The sequence below is a fragment of the Ceratotherium simum genome, chromosome 40, assembly GCF_057802395.1.
Source record: "Ceratotherium simum simum isolate JZ-2026a chromosome 40, ASM5780239v1, whole genome shotgun sequence".
NCBI classification, from domain to species: Eukaryota; Metazoa; Chordata; class Mammalia; order Perissodactyla; family Rhinocerotidae; genus Ceratotherium; species Ceratotherium simum.
Window position 1 is genome coordinate 7,970,299 of NC_141939.1, and position 16,454 is coordinate 7,986,752.

The 16,454-nt window shown below is 42.8% G+C and overlaps 1 protein-coding gene and 1 long non-coding RNA gene across 5 annotated transcripts; one reads left to right on the forward strand and one right to left on the reverse strand.

Moving 5' to 3' along the window:
- The first annotated feature begins 1,173 nt into the window (after positions 1 to 1,173).
- Positions 1,174 to 15,686, forward strand: CNOT11 (CCR4-NOT transcription complex subunit 11). Of its 3 annotated transcripts, XM_087426238.1 has the most exons (8): positions 1,176 to 1,820; positions 4,750 to 4,914; positions 6,431 to 6,469; positions 8,359 to 8,511; positions 10,213 to 10,415; positions 11,964 to 12,166; positions 14,367 to 14,463; positions 14,545 to 15,686. In XM_087426238.1, exons 1-8 carry the CDS (start codon positions 1,298 to 1,300, stop codon positions 14,740 to 14,742), a joined length of 1,581 nt encoding a protein of 526 aa, XP_087282364.1. In that variant the 5' UTR covers positions 1,176 to 1,297; the 3' UTR covers positions 14,743 to 15,686. The 3 variants fall into 3 exon arrangements, with proteins under 3 accessions (XP_087282365.1, XP_087282364.1, XP_004435917.1); XM_004435860.3 differs by lacking the exon at positions 6,431 to 6,469 and having other exon boundaries at positions 1,178 to 1,820; XM_087426239.1 differs by lacking the exons at positions 6,431 to 6,469; positions 8,359 to 8,511 and having other exon boundaries at positions 1,174 to 1,820.
- On the reverse strand, positions 4,723 to 8,429 carry LOC147912065 (uncharacterized). 2 transcript variants are annotated; one of them, XR_015550321.1, is made up of 2 exons: positions 8,003 to 8,429; positions 4,723 to 5,110 (listed from the first exon to the last, which is right to left on the reverse strand). It is a non-coding gene; the product is annotated as an uncharacterized LOC147912065 (long non-coding RNA). The 2 variants fall into 2 exon arrangements; XR_015550320.1 differs by lacking the exon at positions 8,003 to 8,429 and adding an exon at positions 6,349 to 6,614.
- Positions 15,687 to 16,454: the final 768 nt, after the last annotated feature.

A 16,454-nucleotide genomic window follows, 5' to 3' on the forward strand; every position in this document is an offset into this window, starting at 1 on the left:
GGGCCAGTCCTCCTCAGCAAAAAAAGAGGAGGATTGGCATGGATGTTAGCTCAGGGCTGGTCTTCCTCACGCACACACAAAAAAACCTTCCATTGTTGTCCAAGTCCTTGGAGCTCCTTTCTACTTGCTAGATGGGATGCTGCCTGATTCATGACTCACTGGATAAAGCCAATTAGATCTGTAAATTTACTAGATTGAATTTTTGTACTTTAACAGTTCAAACACAAGACAGTTTTTTTTACTATAGTAAACAATAAAATGAGAGTACTTTCAAGCTAATTGGCAATTTCTCTTCCTTCACTTTTACTTTAGAATTAAGGTGGCGCTTAACTAGATAATTCTTGAGCTGCCACCATTGTTGAGCGCAGGGCGGAATTCCCAGGCCTGCCCTGTGGGCACGTTTCTGGAGGTCTAGCTAGGAGCTGGGCAGGTGTGGGAGACGTCACTCGGCCGTTCTCAGCCCCGAGTGCACATTAGAGTCACCTGGGAAAGGGTTTCTGTTTTTTGTTTCCTAATACCTGAGCCATCATCTCCGGGGCAGGGCCCCGGCACCAGCATTTTTAAAGGCTCCCCGGAGGGTGCCCACGCGCCGCCGACACCCAGGATCAGCGCCCTAGGGCAGGCTAAGTCAAAAGTCGCACAACAGTTTTATAAGTGAATATTTATTGGAAAAATTTCCCCGAAATCTCCTTAAAAATAACCGTGTACAAAAGCTCTCGTACAATATGACTCCATTTCCGCAAAAACGATTGTAAGATGGGAATTAACTTGGCTTATGAGAAAGGATGGTGTCTTCAGTTATTTGCATTTAAAAATTTTTTTCCATAAATAGTCATGTGCGGTACATTAAGGGAGCTATTAGAATCTAAGGTGCATTTCTCCCGACAACAATGAAGCCCGCATTTGGGACCGTTTGGTACCAGGCAGTGCCCCGGGGGCTCACAAGCCGTCCTCTTTCCCTTGCACAGGCGCAGACGCACCCCCCGCGCCCGGCTGCCACGCGCGTCTTCCTCAGCGCGCGCCCAAACCCCTGCCGGCGGCTCCCGCCCCTCCTGCAGGCCCCGCCTCCACGTCCGGCCGCTTCGCCCCGCCCACCCAGCGTCGCCGATCCTCTCCCTGGCCTCGCTGCACCAGCCTCGCTTTCGCTCCGGGCTGTCCCTCTCTTCCGCGGCCGTCTGGCTTCCCGGCGTGTTTTGTTTGCGACGCTGTCGTGTCACAGCGCGCTTTACGGCCGCGGGGACGGCGCGAGCCGGCGGCAGGGCCACTTCGGCCGGGAAGCAGGACGGGAAGGACTTTGATGCCCGGCGGCGGTGCGAGCGCGGCGTCTGGCCGGCTTCTCACCGCCGGGGAGCAAAGGGGGGCCCGGGAAGCGGCGGGGTCGACGTCCAGGAGCGGCCCGGGGGGCTCCGGCTCGGGCGGCGGCGGCAGAGGCGGAGCAGGCGGGCCCGGGCCGGGGAGTGGCGGCCCCGGGGGCCCGGCGGGCAGGATGAGCCTGACCCCGAAGGAGCTCTCGAGCCTGCTGAGCATCATCTCGGAGGAGGCGGGCGGCGGCAGCACCTTCGAGGGCCTGTCCACCGCCTTCCACCACTACTTCAGCAAGGCTGACCACTTCCGCCTGGGCTCGGTGCTCGTCATGCTGCTGCAGCAGCCGGACCTGCTGCCCAGCGCGGCGCAGCGCCTCACCGCGCTCTACCTGCTCTGGGAGATGTACCGCACCGAGCCGCTCGCCGCCAACCCCTTCGCCGCCAGCTTCGCGCACCTGCTCAACCCCGCCCCGCCCGCCCGCGGCGGCCAGGAGCCCGACCGGCCCCCGCTCTCAGGTACGCCGGGGGCGCGCCGCCCTGCCCCCGCCCGGTGCGCGGTGGGGAGACTCGGAGGCACCAGTTTTCCACCTGCGCTTTTGGGAATGCACCCGCAAGTGAAATTATCTCCTTTTGAAATCCGCCCCCTCGACACTATCAAGTGTGGAGAAATGGGAGCTTAATGATCAATTCATGGCACCGAAAATTATTCCTCTCAACAGTACAGACCGTGAAATCATGCAGTTCAGTGTGGGGCTTGACATTTTTAGTGCTTCAAATACAGCTCTTGCTTGTAAAGCCCGTCTGAGGTGTGTAAAATTGTAGCTGATGACACACTGGATCTGCCCCTGCTTTTCAGTCTCAGACGAGTAAATAGAAGTCGTTGTTCAGAACCCGAAGAAGTTGTTGGACGGAAATACACATTAAATAGCGGTTAAGGACTTTGCAGCCACCTTTGTTGGGCTGCTAGGTGTACTTGGATAATGGGATGGGGGCAGAGGATAGAAGGTAGTCTCGTTCACCGCTTAGATTAGAAAACGCATGACTACTGGACGTTATGTCAAATACAGCACGGGTAAGATCTGATCAGTGGGTTCCGTGCGAGGCTCCCTTTCTTTTTCTTTTCAACTCAAGCAAGAGATACTATATGAGACGTGACTTTAGGAGAAGACTTGCAGCCAGGAGAGGAGAAAGGCACAGAGGCGATGGTGATGAGGGATAAAGGTACCTAGAAGACTTAGACAAGGACCAGTGTTGTAGAGGAAGCAGGCGGAGGTGGGAAACAGCTTGATCTTATGGTACTTGACCAGTGGGTAAAAGGGCAGGTCACTCTATGGGTAGGGGCTGCTATACAAGGAGTCAGAGGTTAGGGTAGCGGATTTTGAGTTAATAGCGGAGTTTTTCGCAGCACAGGAGGACTTCTACATTATAAGCCGGCTGGTGTTCTGCCTGGCATCCCCTCTGGATCTAAAGCATTTTCTCGTTGGTTTTCTGCATTGCTCTTATCAAAGGGGCAACCTTTGTGTTGGATGAGATGCCCTTAGGGTCCAAGTACTGAACCTGGCTTTCAGGAAGTTTGAGAATGCCCAGAAAGGGAATGCAGCATGTGTATGAGTGGTCAAAACCTACCACCCTGGGGTGCCCTTACCAGAGGATGGGGACAGTGTGGGATTTAGGTCAGAGGACCCTTTGAATTCTGAAGGACAGGTTAGGAAAAGGACATATAATGTCGCTCTCAAATGCAAGGAGTCTATACCCAGATGTAGTCCATAGACTGCATTGTAAACACAAATTTGCCAGAGAAGGAATCCATGGATTGGTTATTTTACCTGTCTGTGTCTCAGTTTCTTCATCTGTAAAATGCAGATGATAATTCTTAGCTGGTAGAGTTATTATGAGGAATAAAAGTATCTGTGATGAATGTTACCCATTATTATCATTACTTTTATTAAAGGTAGGGACAGTGCTGAAATACACAGCCGAGGGAGTATCAATGCCAAGGCTTATGATACTGTACGTGTAGGGTGAGCATATAATGGGTATATTTTTAATAAGTTTTTCAGATGATTCTAATGCAGAGCCAGAGTTGAGAATGTATCTGGAAGTAAATAAGATGGCTTCTCAGCTCTCAAGAAGCTTGTGATCTGGTTGGGGAGGCGTAAACATAGGATGCAGTGTGGTAAGGGCTGTATGTAGTAGGTGTCTCAGAATGCTTGGGAGCACAGAGGAACGTCTACCTGCATAGCTTGCGAGATTCTCAGAGGGAGTGATGTTTTTGGTGGATGTTGATGAGAGATGGGGGGTGGTTTGGGAAGGATGTGGCCCTTTATTTCTTTTATTCTGTTTTTTTTTTCTTTTTTTCTCCCCAAAGCCCCCCAGTATATAGTTGTATATCTTAGTTGTAGGTCCTTCTATGTGGGACGCTGCCTCAGCATGGCATGATGAGCGGCGAGTAAGTAGGTCCGCATCCAGGATCCGAACCGTTGAACCCTGGGCTGCCGAAGCAGAACGCGCAAACTTAACCACTGCGCCACCGGGCTGGCCCCTATTTCCTTTATTCTTAAAGAACTGGGTGTATTGGATGTTTAGAAATCAGGAATCAGAGAAGCGGGGAGATTTTGTGCAACTGGAGTGTAGGATACATGGATTGGAGGGGAGTTCAAGAGATGGGATTAGGACAGTGGGTCAGAACCAGATTATGAAGAGCCTTATAATGGTGCAGAAGTTTGGGTTTAATTCTGTGTTAACAGGTTAAGTAACATGAGCAGATTTGTACCTAGAAATATGATTAAATAGTAAGTGGGAGTCGGGACTGTGGGTCAAAACTAGGCCGGAGTCAAAACTGGGAGCTGGGGAAATCAGGAAGGCTGTCCTGTAGTTGGGGGCAGGGAGGGTGGTGCGGTTGGACATGAGGGAAGGGAGTCTGGTGGTATTGCTGCTGTTGGATGGGTGAAGCTTGTTGAGTAATTGAATATGGGACAAAAGGGAAGCAACATTCAGCACTGTGGGAATGTTTAGCTGCCCTGTGCACTGGAGCAGGTACGTGAAGTGTATTTGCATTACTGGTGATTGCTTCCTTGTCTCTTCAACTTGTACACAGTTGCTGGTAGCAGCAGACAGACAGACCAGCGTTTCTGAGTGCCGTAGTTGTGTTTTTGCTTGCATATGTAAGCTTTAGCCTTTGCAGAATTGAGGCATGTTAGAAAACAAAATTCTTAATAGCTACAAAAACCATAAATTTCAATGATATTGCCACAAATCATAGAATTTCAAATGACCATTAATTACATTTTCATAAATGTATATATTTGGTTAACTAAAATTTAATTATAATTTTGTCTTTAAAAATATGAGTTGAGATGGCAAGTAGCAAATGTTAATTTTACCATATTCAAGTTAATTTTTAAGAATAACCATTGGAGAAATCGTTATACATTTTTATTTACAGGATTTTTACCTCCTATAACTCCACCAGAAAAGTTCTTTCTTTCCCAGCTGATGCTGGCACCCCCAAGAGAACTCTTCAAAAAGACACCTCGACAGATTGCGTTGATGGACGTCGGAAACATGGGCCAGTCTGTGGACATTAGTGGGCTTCAGCTAGCCTTGGCTGGTAAGGAGGAATCGGTGGTTCGGGCCTTCTTGTGTGGTAGCGTTAGACCTTTTTTCTCTTGAGGTACTCCACTTAAATTTTAAGGTCTTTGTAACTGCTAACAGCTTAGTATCTTCTATGGAAAACATAGCTTCAGTACTGGATCCTTGCTAATATGGCGTATAAATTCATTTTGAGTTTTCACTTGAATTGATTGCTTTTCCAATATAAAAAGAATGGTGGATAAAATTTAGTTTGTTTCAAAAAATTTTCTTGATGTCAATTCTACTTAAAGCATTTTACAGATTCAACGCCATTCCTGTCAAAATCCCAACAATGTGTTTTGCAGAAATAGAAAAACTCATCATAAAATTCACATGGAATCTCAAGGACCCTGAAGAGCCAAAACAGTGTGCTCTTGGCACGCTCGTTGAAAATCATTTGACCAGATGTTTATTTCTGGGCTCTATTCTATATCATTGGTCTATATGTCTGCCTTTAGTCCAGTACCACACTTTTGATTACGGTAGCTTTGTAGTAAGTTTTGAAATCAGGAAGTGTGAGACTTCTACTTTGTTCTTCTGTTTCAACCTTGTTTTGGCACGTTCTGCATTACACACACACAGGCAAGTGAATAGGTGCTCTTTTTTTTTTTTTTTTTGTGAGGAAGATCAGTCCTGAGCTAACATCCATGCCAGTCCTCCTCTTTTTGCTGAGGAAGACTGGCCCTGAGCTAACATCCGTGCCCATCTTCCTCTAGTTTATGTGGGACGCCACCACAGCATGGCTTGACAAGCAGTGCGTCAGTGTGTACCTGGGATCTGAACCCTAGGTTGCCAGCAGCGGAGTGTGTGCACTTAACCACTGTGCCATGGGGCTGGCCCCAGTAGGTGCTCTTGAAGCAAAAGTTTGTCATGACAGAAAATACTAGAGGGACCGTCTTGAACTGGGTGGTCAGAGAAAGCCTCTGAGTCCTGAAGGATAGGACAAGGCAGCCTTTGCTCACCTGCTCTAATCAAACATACAGATGTCTGGGTCTTATCACTTGAGAATGATTCATTAGGGAAATTCTAATATAGAGCCAGATTTTTGAACCCTTGACCTCATGATTAAGTGAGGTGCAGGATCAATTTTGACAGTGCCCCCCCCCCCCCATCCTTCTTAGGCTTCATGCACCTGAGACATTTGGCTTCTTATAGAAGGTGACATCTTTCAGTAAACTACTTTTCCCGTGGAGCATTCTGAACCTCACTTTTTAACTACTGGGTAATAACAATGGTTATTTTCTGAAACCAAGAGAAATCTTTTTAAGACTTTTAAGGTTGGAGGTACACAAAAGTACTTATTAGCCACTAGTGCCGGATAACAATCTATTAACAGAAATAAAATGATTATTTCCTTAACCAAAGGTAGTATGAAAATTGGATTCCGGAGGTGGTAGGCAATTTCAATCACCTTACTCAGCAGCCCTGTATATTCTGAGGGTTCTAGCTTTGTCTTCAGTAAATTTGTTTTCAAAATCTGACCTCTCTTTCAGCTTGTGATGACTGGAGTCAGCCTGTGAGGAAGTTCTCAGGTGTGTGAAGCTCAGAGGGCTTGCGTGACGGGAGTTAGGATGGAGAAGCCTGGCACAGTGGCTGAGCTTGCTGTCCCCACCCGGACTGAAGGTGTCCCAACCTACTCATTTTCACAAGTGCAAACAAACAAACAAACAAAAACAACTAAGTAGGGGCCGCCCCGTGGCATAGTGGTTGAGTGCGCGCGCTCAGCTGCTGGCGGCCCGGATTCGGATCCCGGCCGCGCACCGACGCACCGCTTGTCAGGCCATGCTGAGGTGGCCTCCCGCATAAAGTGGAAGAAGATGGGCACGGATGTTAGCCCAGGGCCAGTCTTCCTCAGCAAAAAGAGGAGGATTGGCATGGATGTTAGCTCAGGGCCGATCTTCCTCGCAAAACAAAAACAAAAACAAAACAAAACAGACAACTAAGTACACCTGTCTTCTCTGGAGCTAGCTACACAGATCATCTGTGCAGAGGCCTGAAATTCAGGTGTCTTACAGTGGGCTCCATGGACCAAAGGTGTATGTATGGATGATGCAGTTGCCTTTTCTTAACTTTAAAAACAAGCAGACAAATTAAACATAAGTAACTATAAGGGGCAGAATTTTACCATATTAACAATGACAGTGTTCATTTCAGAGGTTTTATTAAAAATTGCTGCCCAACCCCTACACTTACTAGTTGATCACACAATGTGCCAATTTAAAAATTTTTCCTACATCTTGGTCAATAGTATGTTTTCCAACTTTTTGTACTTCAGCAATTTGAGATGAAAAAATGGCATCTTGGGATAATTTTAATTAGTGTTTTTCCTATTAAATGAATGATGTTGAACATCTTGTCATATGTCTAAGGTATCTTTCATATGTCTCTGGCCATTTTTCCCTTGGATTGATGGTCTTATTGACTTTGGTAGCTCTTTGAGTAATTGGGAATTTAGTCATCTGTGCTTTTAAAATTACAAAATCTGAAATATGGTACTTCATAAAACATGCATGTACATTTTAAGGAGTTATAATAAAGTGAACCTGGAGCAACCACCATCCATGTTAAGAAATGGAATATTTTCAGCACTTAGGGGCTCCCTGTGTGTTTCTTCCAGTTGCTACCTCCAGCCCCCATCACTAACCTGGCTTTTGTGATAATCATTCACGATACACTTGATAGCGCTCCCTCCTGTGCGTGCCTATAGTTTAACTTTGCATATTTTTGAAGTTTATATATATGGAATCATACTCTGGTTTTTTTGGTACTTTTTTCTGTTGGGCGTTATTTGTGAGCTGAATCCGTGTGATGACGTGTAACTGTACTGGCTGCTTTTCGCTGCTGTTGTGGTATATTCATCCAGTGGAACACCAAGCCCTTTTTCCAGTCTACTGTCATGGACACAATGTTGCTGTGAACATTCTTGCACATTCTCCTGACACACATGTGAAAGTGTTTCTTCCAAATCGAAAGATAAGCACATGTAAAACTTTACTAGGTAATGGCAAATTGTTTTCCAAAGTTGCTGTGCTATTTTTCATTCCCATTAGCAGTGTGTGACTTACCTGCCGTCCTCCTCTGCATCTGATAAGGTCAAGCTTGTTAGTATTTGCCCCTCTGGTGTGTCATCGAATCTTGTGTTTTAATTGATTTTTCCCTGGTTCCTAATAGGATTGAACAACTTTTCAGATGTTTATTGGCCATTCAAGCTTTTTTTAAAATAAAATGCCTGTTGAAGGCATTAGCCCACTTTTTCCTATTTTTTTAAATTGATTTGTAGGTGTTTTGAAAAAAATGTACATATTCTGACTGGCCGTTTTTTCTATGTACTGCAGACAGCTGTCTCCAGTTAGTAGCTGGTCTTTCCAGTGTCCTGTGGTGCCCGCAGTTTTAAAATGTGTCCTATTCTAACCTTTTTCAGAACGCCAGTCTGAATTGCCAACCCAGAGTAAGGCTAGCTTCCCTAGTATTCTCAGTGACCCAGACCCGGACTCTTCTAATTCTGGATTTGACAGCTCAGTTGCCTCTCAGATCACAGAAGCTTTAGTCAGTGGACCAAAGCCACCTATTGAAAGTAAGTATATATAATTTTATACTCTTGGTTTTATTTTAGCAGCATCCCCTGAAACTTTTTGGTTTTCTGAAACATCATGTTATTTTTGTTGCTCCTTAAACTTGAATTTAATGAGAAACTTCCTAGTATAGGGTCTAGAACATAGTAGAGCTGCTCACTAAAAGTTTCTTCTCTAGTAAAATTACATACCAAGTTTTTTATTATACACCTATCATTAGCATACATGAAGATATATATCTTCTCTGATATTGCTGAAAGGAGTCTATTTTTGTAGCTTATTACACCTTTTTGTTTTATACCTCTTTTTTGATCATATTACCATCACCTTCTCCGTTGGAAAGTTTTACTTAGAGCTCTTAATTTACTTTAATTCAAAGAAAACACCTATTGAACTTGAAATACTGTGGCTGCATCTTTTGGTTTTATAGGCTTCTATGTGGTTTTAATGATGAAAGCATGCTCTCTGCTTAGGGATAAGAACATGTGCTCCAGATTATAGTGTCACCATGAGTTTAAAACTTACACTTTGACTTTTTATGCCATTTACAGTAGATCTTTGACATAATTGGGTTTAATATTTGAAGTCTCAGCCAGTCACAGGTGTGTCTGAAGGTCTGTGGCACATGTGGTTTTATTTAATACTTGCTCAGGGACAACTTGGACTTGCAAGGGCCACCAGAAAGCTCTGTGGAAAGCAAATCAACCGGATAGTGAGTGAGCCAGCTGAACACCAGGCCTCCTGCCTCCCAGGAACGGGATCACATAATAGTACTTCTCGTGAAATATTAAAAACTTTCTTTCTGTAAATGGTCTGAAAAGAGATTCAGATGCTAGTTCTGGTGATATAAGTGAAGAGAGAGTGTAGTTTAAGAGAAAGGGATGATTCTTAGCCAGAAAACATTTTCAATAAACTAGAGTATAACCTCAGATTTGGCACGGGTGAGGTTCCATGACAGGAATCAGCCCTCTTAGGCCCTTGTGGAAACCAAAGTGAGGCGTGAAATTTGTTCAGCAGAAGTCCTAGCCAGCGTTTATTTTAGTGGGTTTATAACTTAGGGATCAATCTTGTTTTATAAAATAGTTGAGGTATTAAGTTGAGTCACTTCATTTTCCTGTTATATTTTTACTGTTTTATGAAAGTGAATATGGCATTTGTGAATTTAGGGATTTATGCAAGTCTCCAGGTTCATTTGAGAATGTCAAAAGTGAACCATACTTTTTTCCCCCTGCCATTTCAAGGTTATAAGATGCAAAGATAAAACTAGTACAAATCATAGTGAATAAAATAGTGATAACTAAGAATAGGATGAGTGAGATTAAATAGTATTTCATTTTTCCCATCAAAAGACTGTCACCAATATAGTAAGTTGTGTCCTTTTGCTATGAGTGGTGACCATGCTTGAATTCGAGTTGTCAGATTGTGGTAATGCTTTCCTCTCCTTTCCAAAAATAGATAGGTTTGGTCTCTGGCATAATAATCTTTTACCAGTGTTTCATTTTCTTGTTTGTATTCTGACTAAAACCCTGACTTTCTATATCATTTTTGCTTCTCATTTTGAAGTCTTCAGGGTTTTATCGCATTATCCTTATTAAAAGAGGTATTAGTGTACATCATTAAGTGAAATACCTGTGAGATGTAGACAAGTGTGTAGGTGTTAGCTTACTGATAGAAGCAGTCAAATATTACTGCTCTCATTACAGGCCATTTTCGGCCAGAGTTTATTCGTCCGCCACCACCCCTCCACATCTGTGAGGATGAGCTGGCTTGGCTAAATCCGACAGAGCCTGACCATGTGATTCAGTGGGATAAATCCATGTGTGTTAAGAATAGCACTGGTGTAGAGATCAAGCGAATAATGGCCAAAGCCTTCAAAAGCCCCTTATCTTCTCCTCAACAAACACAGGTATGTATTTATTGTAAACATTTTCTTATCTTTAATGCATCAAGTGTTTCTTTTTGTTTTTCATAGTGATAAATGACACAGTAAAATGATCTTGTCAGCATCAGCCAGCAGTAGGAAGTTTCTGAGATCCAAAGTCTTTTGGATCTCTGAAGCTTTGTTCTGCCCCTCCCACTCTGGTGGAGCAAGAAGTCTGATGACTAAAGAGGTACCAACTCTTGTTGGGATCAGTTTGCCTCTGGGAGAGGAGGGATAGGATGGGTCTCACTTTGGCACTTTGCTCCTGCCGTGTGCTAGCTGGGCACGTTGCGTACACTGTTACACGTGAGCTGGACAGTCACTCTGCTGAGGGTAAGTGGAATTATTAACATTTTATGGAGGAGGAAAATGAGGCCCAGGGAAAGTAAACTAGCTTCCATCACACAGCTGGTTAGTGGTGGATCTGAGATTCAAAATAGTCCCCACTTCCCAACTATAAGACTCCCCTCGGGGAAACGCAGGGACACCTGTGGGTGGTTTCTGGTTGGTGAATTTTATTCAATTTACATACCTTCACATTAGAACTTATCAGGAGATACTGACATCTTCAATCCAGTTTACCACCAAAAATATTATTTTCAAAGTCAAGTAATAGCTATGTTTGTAGTTCACTTTGCTTACTAGACCATCCTGAAGTATAGTCCACAGTGGTACATACCAGTAGAGAGGGGAAAGAGCATAGAAAATTTAAAAGAAAGAGGACTTATTTGGCAGAAAAAATTTGTTTTTGAGGATACCAATTTGGATCACATAGTGTGAGTGTGAGTTGAACTAAAACACTGCGAAACTGGTGAGTGTGGTCAGAGCTCCCTCTTCCTCTTGCTCCCTGCTCAGGTATTTCCGTTCTGCACCTGCGGCTGGGCTGGGCTACTCTTCCTGATGTTCCTCGTTTCTCTCCAGTCTGTGCTTTTGGGAGAACTAGTTAGTAATTAAGATTATTTTTGGTGGGGGCCGGCCTGGTGGCGTAGTGGTTAAGTTTGCGTGCTCTGCTTGCGCGGCCCGGCGTTCGAGGGTTCAGATCCCGGGCATGGACCTACACACTGATCATCAAGCCATGCTGTGGCGGCATCTCACATACAAAATAGAGGAAAACTGGCACAGATGTTAGCTCAGGGTCAATCTTCCTCACCAAAAAAAAAACATTTTTGGTTATAACAGGTGACAGAAGAAAACCTACAAAGGACTTAAAGACGATATTGTTACAACCCAGAAAATACTGTCTCCAATGAGACAATATTGAGTCTGGTTTAATACCCAGGAGGAATCAAGAGCATATTTATTTATAAACTGTCTTGAAGGTGTTTACATTTTAATATCTTTACAGTTCAAATGTAAAATAAAAAACATCAAGACGATGATCATGGGTTTGAGGGGGAAATTTATGAAGTTGGTTCAATGCAGATAATTTTATAGCTTTTTGTATAAAATACTTGTTTTTGTATGCAGGAAAGAAAATTTCTAATTTGACTCAAGAACCTCTCTCTTTCTCTTTAAAAATTTGACTGTGTTTAGCTCCTTGGTGAGTTGGAAAAAGACCCCAAACTTGTTTATCATATTGGCCTCACTCCAGCCAAACTTCCTGACCTAGTGGAAAACAACCCTCTAGTTGCCATAGAAATGTTGCTGAAGTTAATGCAGTCGAGCCAGATCACTGAGTATTTTTCGGTCCTGGTCAATATGGACATGTCTTTACATTCAATGGAAGTTGTAAATCGGTAAGTTTCTGTACTCAATCAAATGAGGGGGTTCTATAGATCCTGATTAAATGGCCAGGAGGGAAGAACTAGCAACAGATTTTATTTTCCTGATATTGTTAGCCTGAGAAAACCCTTTAAATAAATATTCTGAGCTATAGTGTTCACTGCATCTGAATTTAGCATCACTAGTAAGAACTTGAGGGTAGGATTTCAAATATTTAGCATTAATAGAAGCATAAATGAAACTTAATTGCTGAAATTTATTTCCCTATGTGTAGTTGTATGTTCTCTGCACAAACACAGATATTACATTATTTTTTGTTAGTGACTAACAGCTATATCATGGGAAAGTATGGGTCTTAAGAGCTGAGAGAATTCTGGGAATGTCATCCTAGAAGTCCTTGACTCTTCTCTCAACCTTTCTTAACTCTCAGTCTCCTGACTGTTGTCACTGTCTGTCAGGGAAACATAATGCATTCCCTTCTTGATGTGCTCTGTACATGTTTTCCCATTTCATATTATTTTCCTTACAGATACATTTTAGGTAAATTGTGAATTTAATAGGCTTGGGAGCCTGCTGTTGTATTAGGCTGTTTATATATAGGGTGGCCATATGTCTAGGTTTGCCTGAAGTAGTCCCAGTTTAGGCTTATTGTGGGCTCCCTTTCCTATGGTGTCCTGTTTTGGGTGCTCAATTATATGGTCCTTCTGCTAACTGGGGAAATCCATTCTGGGTGCCAGGCAACTGAATTTCAATTAGAGCACATTTTTTGAATGTTCATTTCTAAGTTGGGAATTATAATTTTTTTAACCTACTTGAAGTTGCACTAGACTACGTCTTTTTAAGTTAATCAACCAGTGAAAGAAAGTCTAGCTGGAAACCAAGTGATGGCAAGTGTGCACAGGAGAGTCTGTGCTTTTTGGGGTGGGAAAGGGAGGAAGTGTGAGGTTTTCGACTTGATTTCTATCACTGGCAAAACTGGTTAGCCGCTTGTTGAAAACACGCTACTCCATTTCTGCCCTCTCCTTGTCAAGCCTTCCCCTTCTCTTAGACTCTGTTCTTTCAGGGCTGCGTCCCGCTCCAGTCCCCTGGACTGACCGGGCGCGGAGTGCTCACCTCTTCCCCTTCACTGCATTCTGGGAGCAGTTATTGTCTTACCAGACATTTGGCAGTTAGTCCAAGAATAACTGCATGTTTTTATCAATATTATTCTTTATTGAGAATAATTTCAAGAACAAGGTCTGCGCCTCCCCACCCCCAGCACCTATCACAGTGCATTACCCTTCAGTGTGAAACAGACTTGACGACACACACAAATCTCAAGACTGCAGCAGCCTATGGCAGTGTTTCCTTGGAGCACTAGCTCCTGAGTGCCTTATGGACAAAAGTTCTATAGTCAAATAAGTTTAGAATCCTCTTGGAAGTTCATACTGTATAGTTAGTCTAGCATACCTTGATCTGAAATTCCCACCCCACCTTTGTTTTCCGTAAAACATTCCACAGAATCCTTTAGAAAATACCAGCCTCCCCCTTCAAGACTCTAAAGGGACTCTGATACGCCACCATGCCTTTTGTTACATTCCAGCCAGGTCTTTCCTGTCGTGTTCCTGAATATGCCATGCTAATCCCTGATTCCAAACTTTACTCAGACTATTTACTTAGTTATAAGGAACACTTCTCTCCTCAGGTTTCATTGTAAGTAACTTGCCCTTTTAAGACTTTTTTCCCAAGTCTTTTCACTTAACTCTTTTTACAAACACCTCATTTTAGCATTTAGTTACATATTGTACTATTCAGTTACTGAACTTAGACCTTCCTTTAGACACACTGCTTTGCATAGCATTTATGTGTAATCGAGATTTAGCAAATGTTACTTAAATCAATAGAATAATTGTCAAGGTTATTAGAACTTGGAAGACAGTAACTATGAATTACGATTCAACGAAGAACAGGGACATGGTGCTCAAAAAAAATAATTGCTTAATGAGTAATTATAATGTGTAATGCTAAGTATAGACTTAAAAATGGAAGTGTCATTTATTAACAAGGGTATGGCTCTTAGGTTTATTTGCATAAGTATATTTAAAACTAGGTAATTGGATCATATATCAGAAGTTTTCACTAAATGCCCAAAAGAAATTTTATATTTTATGGTTAAGTGTTTTTTAATGTTAGCAAGTAAATTAACAGCCCTAACTTTCTAACTTTATGAAACAGACTAACCACAGCTGTTGATCTACCTCCTGAATTTATTCACCTTTATATATCAAATTGCATCTCTACTTGTGAACAAATTAAGGATAAATATATGCAGGTAAGTAATAGAAATTTCTGTAAATTTGATGAATACCTGCCAAGAAAATGGGCACACTAAAACTTGTTTTTTCTTTTTCAGAATCGTTTGGTGCGTCTTGTGTGTGTCTTTCTCCAATCCTTGATCCGTAACAAAATTATCAATGTGCAGGACTTGTTTATAGAAGTGCAGGCATTCTGTATTGAATTCAGTAGGATAAGAGAAGCTGCTGGCCTTTTCCGGTTGTTGAAGACATTGGATACTGGGGAAACGCCTTCTGAGACCAAAATGTCAAAGTAATACCTCATCAGAACCACCCCACTCATTGTTCAGCTGTACTGTGATTGCATTTGTAAAACTGTTAAAACCCTGAGTGGATTGCTTAGTCTAATGCATATAAACAACACTTTATCTACTTAAAGCAGTTTTGCTTTCCTGGATGACTTTTTCCTTTAGATGAGTTTCTGGTGAGAACTTAGAAAAATATGTCACAAAGGTGTCTTGCTGATGATTATCCATAGGAAGAATGGTTATCCTCAAAAAAGTTATTGCAAAAAAGGAGATGAGGTCTTGAGCACTAAAGAGCAAAGTGCCTGTTTTTGTTTAAAACCCAAGTTATGGGCTTCTGATAAGTGAAGAATCCAGTTTTCCTAAGCTTCCAATGTTAAAAGTAGTATTTAATGAGAGTGAATGAAGACCATCTTAAGAATTTACTGTATTGCCCTTGAGGGGAAGTCACTTGAGTGTTTTGAATCAAGTGGCGAACAGGGATTTGATCCTTGAACCCATTTATGTGCATAGCTCTTAACTTCTCATTAAGCACAGTTTGAACCAAGGACATACATGTAACTTTATCCTTTCTTGTTACGAAGACTTAATAGACAACACAATAAATGCATTTCTTGGGCCTCTTATAAACATGGGGACTCTTAGAAACCTTTTTTGAGGCTATAATAGCTGGTATAGTTTTCTGTTTTTTCTCTTGAGATGTTCATTAGTTCTGTTAGTAGTCTAAAATGATAGTCATTTTTTTGTTTTAAGGAAAAACATCAGTCAGTGCTTTGGGAGGTAATATCACTGAGGGACTGTCATGTAAAATTGCTTGCTGAGTGGGATCTGTACCCTCCTGCCTGTGGTAGGGCAGGTGACCTGTCTGAGGAGGAGAGCAAGGGGCATCGTGTGGGCTGTTATCCCTCATTTAACTTTGGACAACAGTGCCTTAAATTAAAGTTCTTTTTTATGAACTCTGTTATCTGATGTATTTTTTTACTTGATAATATCATGAAAAATTTCTCATTTACTGAGGTATTTTTCAAAGCATATTCTTTATGGGGAAATCGGTTCAACAGGAATTGCCTTTCAATCCAGCCCTGAGCAAAAATTCAAGGAAACCAAGCCTAGGGGTTTTAAGATGAGTACAAGTTCCAGCTTGTAATACTGGTGAAAGAGCTATCCTCCCAGATTTAGAAGACATTTTATATCTTAGGGATTATGAAAGTAAGAGATTTATAAACACCTGCTTAAAGGAAATAAGGACCACGCTGATGTAGTAGACGAGGGCCTTCAGACGCGTCAAGTGGCAATAACCTTGATTTCTCTCAGCACCTACAAGTGGGCACCACTGTTTTGCATATTAGCACTGGCAAAAGAAACATGAACTTACTCATGTACTTTCTGGAATAGCAGTTTCAGCCACTGCCACTGCCACTCTCAACATTAGGCTCCGGGACCTACCGCTGCTCTGGTAACACTGACCTGGCCAGCAGCACGGGAGCTCACGCCTGAAGAAGCCTATCTAACGCGTGTTTTCTCTGTCAGGCACGTCACAGGCTGCTTGTGCTTAGGACCAGTAGACAACAAACACTTCAGCACTATGCTTAGGGGCCATTTCAAACTATGAAATCACCAACAAAAAGCACAAAATTTCAGAACGTGACACTAAATAGACCGTGAAAAGGACAGGTGTTGACAGTTTGAGAGCTGAAACAAGAAGGCAGAGCAGCCTCCTGTTC